Source organism: Bacillus rossius, chromosome 1 (genome assembly GCF_032445375.1).
Source record: "Bacillus rossius redtenbacheri isolate Brsri chromosome 1, Brsri_v3, whole genome shotgun sequence".
In the NCBI taxonomy this organism is placed as follows: domain Eukaryota; kingdom Metazoa; phylum Arthropoda; class Insecta; order Phasmatodea; family Bacillidae; genus Bacillus; species Bacillus rossius.
In genome coordinates, this window is record NC_086330.1 from 83,898,758 (window position 1) to 83,907,114 (window position 8,357).

The 8,357-nt window shown below is 32.8% G+C and overlaps 1 protein-coding gene across 1 annotated transcript in view; it reads left to right on the forward strand.

The window, feature by feature from the left end:
- Nucleotides 1-669: 669 nt before the first annotated feature.
- The window catches only part of LOC134538763 (ribonucleases P/MRP protein subunit POP1), a 31,734-nt gene continuing 24,046 nt past the window's right edge, over nt 670-8,357 (forward strand). Inside the window, exon 1 of the mRNA XM_063380254.1 lies at nt 670-959. Within this exon, the coding sequence (XP_063236324.1) occupies nt 836-959 (124 nt within the window). The 5' untranslated portion in view covers nt 670-835. The remainder of the gene's footprint in view (nt 960-8,357) is intronic.

Consider the following 8,357-nt stretch of genomic DNA (forward strand, 5'->3'; position numbering starts at 1 on the left):
GCGGTCCGCTCACTTGACTCGGGTGGGCCATGGCTAGGGGTGCTTTCCGTTAGCGGAGCCGAGTACTGGCGGGTGCAGGTCGAGCTTTGGGGTGGCCTTCGGCCGTACGATGTCAATCTATTGTAGAACTTTCGCGCTCAGGCTTAACCCCAGCTGTATAACCTCCAGAATTCAGATCACTCATCATGTACACTTGTGGGAGTTTGGCATTAGATTTATTCAGCCAACCACAATGCACTCATATATGTGCCTCGACATTGTTTGACAATGTTCTACTCTCAACCAAAAACTATATACAAAATATTAACATCAGATTTTACATTTACGAGCAATTGGTTATGCTTAGTGGCTAAGCTAATAGACTGGACGACTGAATGCATGAATAATAGTCTGCGAAACAATTGATGCTACTCATGACAACTTACTTTGATGTTATACTAAGTCCTGTGAGAAACGAATTAGTTTCCTTAAAGCATTTTTTAATTAATAAAAACTAACGGAAAATTATCTAATTATTTTGGAGGAAGTTTTTGTAATCATTTCAAAATTAAAATGTTTCAAATAAATTTTTAAGAAAGTACTCTAAAGTGTAGTAAATATTTTTAAAAAGAAGAGGAACACTTTAGTATATCAATTTATTTTCATGCTAGCACAGTATACAGCTTTCCCACAGTTTTTCTATGGAACACATGTTTGAAACTAGAATGAAATTGTAACTCTCATTCATAACCTCAAAGTGGTTACATTTTAAGTCCGGTTGTGATCAGAGTTTGTTGTACATTATATAGTGTTGCGATTAGAATTATTGGGGATGTATGCATAAGCTCAATTTAAAATGAGTAAGAGCCAAGAGTTTGATGTCAATTTGGGTGGCACACAAAACTTGCCAAATGAGTTTAAAGTGGGCAAGTTTGCAAAAGCTAGGTTCGAAGAAATATCAGCCCTTACACAAGTACTTGGTACGTATTTTTTTTTTTTTTTTTTTTTTTTTTTTAATATTGTTAGGGGTTTTCTGACAAAATGAAATTACCAAGTGTTTATATTATTACTAATATTTCTACTAAAACAGAGAATCAGCTCTGAATACAAGTCAGAAACAGCATCAAACTGGTGAACAATGCCAGTACTTCTAATGCAGTGCATGTGAGGCTAGACTACATTTGCAATGACATACAGATCATGTAAATATCAAAGTTGCACAATCACAACACATCACACAGTTTGATACACATAAACTGTTTTTTCCCTCATTTACTTCAGTCAAATGTTTTCTGGCTCAAACCTTCAACTCTATATAATTTGTGATACTAATTAGTTGTTTAACTTATGTAACCATTCTAATTTGTGTTTTTGTTTCAACACTAGGAAAAATTAACTACTAAGTATTGACTTGCAAATAACAATTGTATTTAAATTAAATTTACAACTTTCTGTGTAACATGTGCATGCTGTCTTAATGTGAGAGTGCTATTTTTAAATATAGGAGAGTTTGTGTATCTTTAACTTTGGTAATAATCTAATATCATGGCTTTGTAGAACTGAAAGATTACACTTCCCTAAATGTACTCCGAAGGGATGGTTTCATAATTCCTACTAGTTTGTGAAAAAATTAAATTTTTATATCTTACAATACAATACCTGTGCTCTTACACTGCTGCCACCATTCATTGTTTACCCACGAAATAATAGGAATATATGTTTTCCATATACTTGAAACGTTCCTGAATTAACCATGAAAGGATGGTTTCTTAATTCCTACGAGTTTGTGAAAAATAACAGATTACAGCTTACAATGAAATACCCGCGTATTAACACTATCGCCAACATGACATTCCTTGTTTACTCATATATATTTTTTTTAGGTTTTTATTTAATGTAGATGTAATGAAATTTGTTTAAAAAATGACTATTGCAATTGTAAGCAATTATTAATGCGTCTGCTTCTTATATTTTATGTTTGTTGTTTTATTAGATTAAGTAATTGTTGTATTACAAAATGATTTGGTTACATTGTATTTAAAGTACGTACTATTTTGAGTCATCTTGTAACGGATGTGTTTAAAGGGAGGGAAATATTTGAATAGAATTGTTAACATCGTTCATATTTTGTGAGCAATTCATGTTGTTCACTGAAGCAGCTGACATGTTGAATTTTGCAGTATTTTCAAGGAATTCCTTGATTAAACCTGTCATATGTTCTGTGTTTGATATGGCTGGTGTTTTACGTATTCCACTTTATCCCTGGATCCTGAAGGCTTGATCCTGATGGCATGATCCTGTAGGCTTGATCCTGTTCAGTCCGTCAGAAGATCTTGCACATGAAAGAAATTGCGAAATAAGAAGTACTCTTAATTGTGATTGTAGGTTGGAAAAAATCCTTTTTATTCGACTTATAATCATAATTCATTATAATATGACAATATTATTTTTAAGTATATGGGATCTTCCGAAGTACTGAATTAAAACAGCAAGCATCATGTACCACAGGATCAAGCCATCAGGATCATTTGATGTAGGTACTGAACTAAAACAGCTAGCACCATGTACAACAGGATCATCACAACAGGGTTGTGCCATCAGGATCAGGCGTTCAGGATCCAGGGATAAACTTCTATATATGAACCTGAAAAATGAGCATATTTTTAATTCTCCTAGCTCTGCTAAAACAAAGAGATACACGATCACAGGTAAACAATGACTGGTGGCGGCAGTGTGAAAACACAGGTATTGTGATGTAAGCTTTAAACTGTTATATTTCACAATCTAAGAAATCATCCCTTCAGGATAAATTTAGAAATGTGTGTAGTGTGTGAAAACCATGTTTTCCGGTTATTTTTTTTCTTTCCGTACTAACAAGCCCCCATATCCAAGTATTACCTCATTTTCCATATATCGTTAGTCCGGAAGAACAGTGACACAACTCAAAAAAGTAAGTTTTTCAGGAAACGAAATTGAAAATTTTACCTAATTTTGATATGTTTTCTCTCACAATTTTGGAACGGTAGGTTTTCTATAACAAGCCCTATTATGAATTTAATATCTTGTATTTATTTTACAGTCAGATTTTTTCAGAAGAACTGTTTATATACTTTTTAAAATAATATTTAAAAAAAATTATTTTGACTTATGACACTTTTCTTGCGATAGGTATTGTTAAGTTTTTGAGTTAAGTAATGTATGCAAAATAAAAAAAATGCCACAAAGAATGTTTTGATAGAAATTTAAACTTAAATTGCTTTATTAGGCATTGAAATATTATGTACTGATTGCAGACATTATTATTATCATTATTATTATGTAACTACGCATTTTCAAACTACATAAGCTGACAGTTTTGAATTACAAAAATTAACAATTAACACTTACACATCTATAGTCAAAACTTTCAAGTAGCATACACAATGAATTATACTCTAATACATTTATTTTCCCTTCTAATTAAAGTAAAGGTATGCCAAGAACAGTTTTATCTAGAAACTAAGAATTAAGTTTTAATAAAACACTTTCAGAAATTCCACACTATCAATTCAGACTGCAGACCAAAAAATATTACTAATTATTATTTTGTTATACAAATTGAGACTTTTCATTTACAAATTAGTATAAAATGTCGCATAGCAATTTGGAATACATTTTTTCCTCAACAGAGACAATAGACAATCTTTTTTTCTTTTCGGAAATCCCTTGTTTTCTTTGGTACGCTTTCTGCAACTGAATGTTTGACACCTTGCTAAGTTTATTATCTCTTCTAAACTGCAAAACATCAACTTGTTTGAATTCACTTTCTTCATAGGAAGTCTTGTAGAAGAGTTTTCCAAACTGATCCTTCTTCACCCTGAGCACTTTAACTTCCGAAATCTTGAATTGTTCTCCATCAGTATTTTTTATTATCCGAAGGCCAAGTTCAGCTGATAAAGCTTTCAAATCGTTTATGTCTTCATGGCAGTTTTCATGCACTCTGCAGGGCTTTACAGTTTTCTTTGCGCATCGTATAAGGGACACGTACGGTTCAGGAACATAAATTGGCCCTGACTTTAGGGCTCGAGTGATGTGTCTCTCTATCACCGAATGAGCACCGTCCCCTTCATTTTGACTGTGTCCGGTTATGAGAAACTTATGTGTTATACTTTGTATCCACGAAAACCCTCAGTAACAAAATAAAATTCATTATTAGGAAGCCTATTACTGTCCCCTTTGAGGTACTGATATTTCAGTTTTACCTCTGACATACCAGCCAACAGGAATTCACGTTGCCTTTGCAAGTCCTTGAAGCCCCAGTAATCATTGAAAATATTCCTACGCTGATCTTCAGTGAACTTACTAAAACATTTTAGTCTGCATTTTTCGTTGCATGGTGGTTGTAATTCTCTGCCTGCAACAACCTTTTGGCTGTTAGAAAATGATGTATAACTTTCACCAGCATTTCTCGCTCTTTTAGCTCGATTCTTTTGCCACTCGTCTGGATTAAGTAACCTTTTTTTCTACCCCTCTGCTTATTTTCGCTGGGTCTCAAAACACACCTTGATGTAGCTTTTCCACTTGTTGACGTACTGGGATCAGCATTTTCAGATCCCTTTATTTGTAGTGATTTAACATTCGATGCTTCGTCAGATGTAGAGACTGTAGGATCTAAGGCATTGCAGTCTGGATCAGCCACGCTGTCATCACTTGACAAGTCTGATACAGAATCACTGCTGGAAAGTTCATTGTGGCCAGAAGCAATTGCTGGAGGGTTACACACACTGTCCCTTCCAATATTGATTATAAATTCTTGTCAATAATTATAGTTAAAACATTACAAAAATAATTACGTACCTAAGTTTGTATTTTTGGCGTCATAAGTTTTTTCAGGACATGCTTTCTTGTATATCACCTTTTTTGTTTATAGCGATGTGCCACATACAAACACGGCCAGATGTAGCTCTTTCCTCTTATTTGTCATTATCACGCTCTTTGCAGAGTCTGAGTATTAAATAACAGCGACTGTTACTGGACATTGTTATCTGAAATAAACAATCAAATTTAGTGTCAAGCATATCATTGCGAGTCTACAGTATGCTAATTATGATAGAAATATCTTAACACAATCATGAAATGCCATTGTTACAATTGATGAACGAACATACAATCTAGGCTCACACTCATTGCCATAAAACAAAAATTACAATAGCTACGCATCATTGGGCACATAGCTTTTTTCCGAACCTTTTAACTTTAATATCATATTTTAATATATTTCATTTAATAATTGGATGATATCAGTTTAGTAATGTTATAGGACTGACACAATTAAAAATGCAGGATTATAATTTGTTCTTAAGTAGGTTTTAATGAGCTTAACTCAACAGAGTCATTGCAATAATTCTAAATTATAAAATATGAAAGTGAGATTCGAACAAGATAGAATTTGAAAACGGATCGCTAAAAAAATCTACACATATTAAAAAGTTCTTCCATCCATGATCTTTATTTAGAATTGAGTTTCTGTTTACAGAACTACTTTAAACCAGTGAGTGATTCCGGGAGACAAATAATGTAAAATTTTCAGGAACAGTGACAACTTCTTAACACATACAAATACCGTCTTAAAAGATGCAGAAACCGTAAGGAAATTCAATCACATAAACAGACACATCTCTAATTAACAGTTTACTTTATTTAAAATAGTGTAATATTTTTACTCACTTTCAACGACCAGTGACACAAATCATAAAGTGTCACTCTTCTTGAACAATTCACAACTCCTGCACAGCACCTTTTTAAGATATGTCGTTCTTCCTGTTTAAAACACAGTCTTACTCTGTGAATGTCGTGACTCACAACGAAATGTGACGCTCTTCTTGCCCCGCCTGAAACTCATCTGCTCAAAAGAAAGGTGACACTACTGCCATCTGGTGAGCGGTTACTGCCTGTAGTTTTGTGACATTTTTCTCGCGAAAAGTATGAATGATTAGGAATGTGTTTCAATGCATAACTCAAAATCCGGGTTTTTTGAGTTGTGTCACTGTTCTTCCGGACTAACGATATGTGTGCCATTTTGAATGTAGTCTAACATTTTGGGGAGAATGTTATTTAATAATTTGCTGCAGGATCTTGATGGAAAAAAAATAGTGATAAAGATAATTATTGAAGATTAGCTTTTGCATTTTCAAAAAAATTCCAAATATGATATTCTATAAATGTCCTATGAAGAGTTGGCAGAAAGACAATGAAGTCCAGGGAGATTGTAGAATAAAAATGAAAAAAATATTGAAGTGAAAATTCATAAAGTGGATTTCCACTTGTATAATTTTGAATAAATGTGTACTTAATTTGGAGGCGCAGTAGTTGAGTGGTTAGAACAGTCTGGTGTTAGAATACGGTGGAGTCAAACCAAATTTTTTGCAAGTGGGAAATGTAGGTAGCAGACGTTGCCATTGCTTATGGATTTTCTTGGGGTACTCCCATTTTCCCCCACTCATTCATTCTGTCAATGCCCCACACCCAATCTTACCTCAAGCATTCTCCAGGCTGGCCGTAACCATAGGTCTGTCCCTTGAATAGGCTAGCCAGATCCCACAAATGTCGGCCCCATTCTATCCTTGTATACCCTGTCTCAAGCTACATGTCGATTTTCATTTTTCATTTACTTAATTTTAATTCGCTAAACATTGTTTGACTCGATTTCAAAGTCCTTCCCAAACACTGAGTTTTCTAGAATCCAGTAGGAATAAAAAAACAAATTCCCAACAATTCATACGTTTTCACGATTTTATAGCATTTTAAATATTGCTATAATACCTGACCACCTTTTTACTTTTGTTATCACCTAGATGTGCAAACATCTAGCCTCTTCAAAAAAAAAAACATAACCTTTTCAGAAAATTAACTTAGCTGACATCAATGAAAATACCTTATAATTACACATAATGTGTATTAAAAAAACTCTCTTTTTTTCAGCATCACTATACCTAAATGCTTAACATTGCTTGTGTAGATGTTAACATTCTGAGCACTAAACATGAGTTAACAGTTATCTCGATGAAATATAAAATACAAAGTTACACAAATTCACACCTTAACTGCTGTGTAAAATCATAATAAAATCTTCACGACCTTGTGCTTGCTCTCAGAACCATCAAAAGACTGAAAGGTTTTTGAAATGTCTATGACAATATCAATTTTTTAGTCTACACACTAATGGTTCATATTCAAACGAGTCACTTTCAACAGCATAATCAACTTGTGTAAACAATAAACAAAATTAAATGAACGTTGAATTTAAGTATTTAAAACAGCTTATATATTTTACATCCAAACATAATAGGCTAATAAACACTTAGGCCTAATGCTTATTGAGTACTTTTTATTCATTTTAATGGTTTTAGTAATTATTTATTTCCAGCTGATACAACTAACAACTTTTTTCTTGATCTCACAACAGAAATGATGTGAATGTTATCTACGACATTCAACATGAGGCTAATGGTACAGCAATATAAACAAACTAGGTACGCAAAAATAATGTGAGGTCACCAATCTATCAGCTGCATTTTATTTTATTTTTTTATTTATTATTTCAGATTACTGTTATATGCTTCAGGTATGTGTCTGTCCCCTCGTAGAGTTGAAAAAATTTTCGGAGTTTAAATAAGTATTTTATAAGTCAGACATGTAACAGTGAAACAGTTACAATACCTGAAGCCACTAAAAACATTTTACCAGGCACGTTGATAGTGGACTCGGGCCGTTCTGGAATATTTTGGTGATGCTGAATTTACATAAATTTGGGACAACATTCTTCAATAAAAGAGTTATAAATAAAATTTGTGAATTTATTATTCTGTATCAAAAAAACTTACTATGTACAAGTTTACTATTATGTAATTTAAATATAGTTCCACAACAGCACAAAAAAATCTCCCAACTCAAAATACAAAACTTGATGGTTTGATCACATTAAAATGGAGATGACATACTCAGATATGTAATTGTTAGGGACCAGATTATATGTTGAATTGTAGTAAAACCTAAATAACACCTAAAAACATGTCAGTGCACCACAATTTAATATTAAAAAAATATTGGAAAAAGTTAATATTTACCAGATTTATTCTATTTGTTCTGAAAAGTTAGACATGTTTATGACAAATCATTATATTGAAAAAATGCATCATGTATCAGTCTAAATGACTGTTTTGGAGAAATAAGTATCTTGGAACATTCAAATTTGTTCAGTAATATGCTATTTTTTTTTAATAAACTGAGATCATAAAAAATAAAAAAACAAAATTGAAATCTCATGTTTTAAAAACAAAATTAGTCGGAAAATAAAGAAGCCATAAAACTTGTCCCTAGTAATTGTCGATGATAAATCT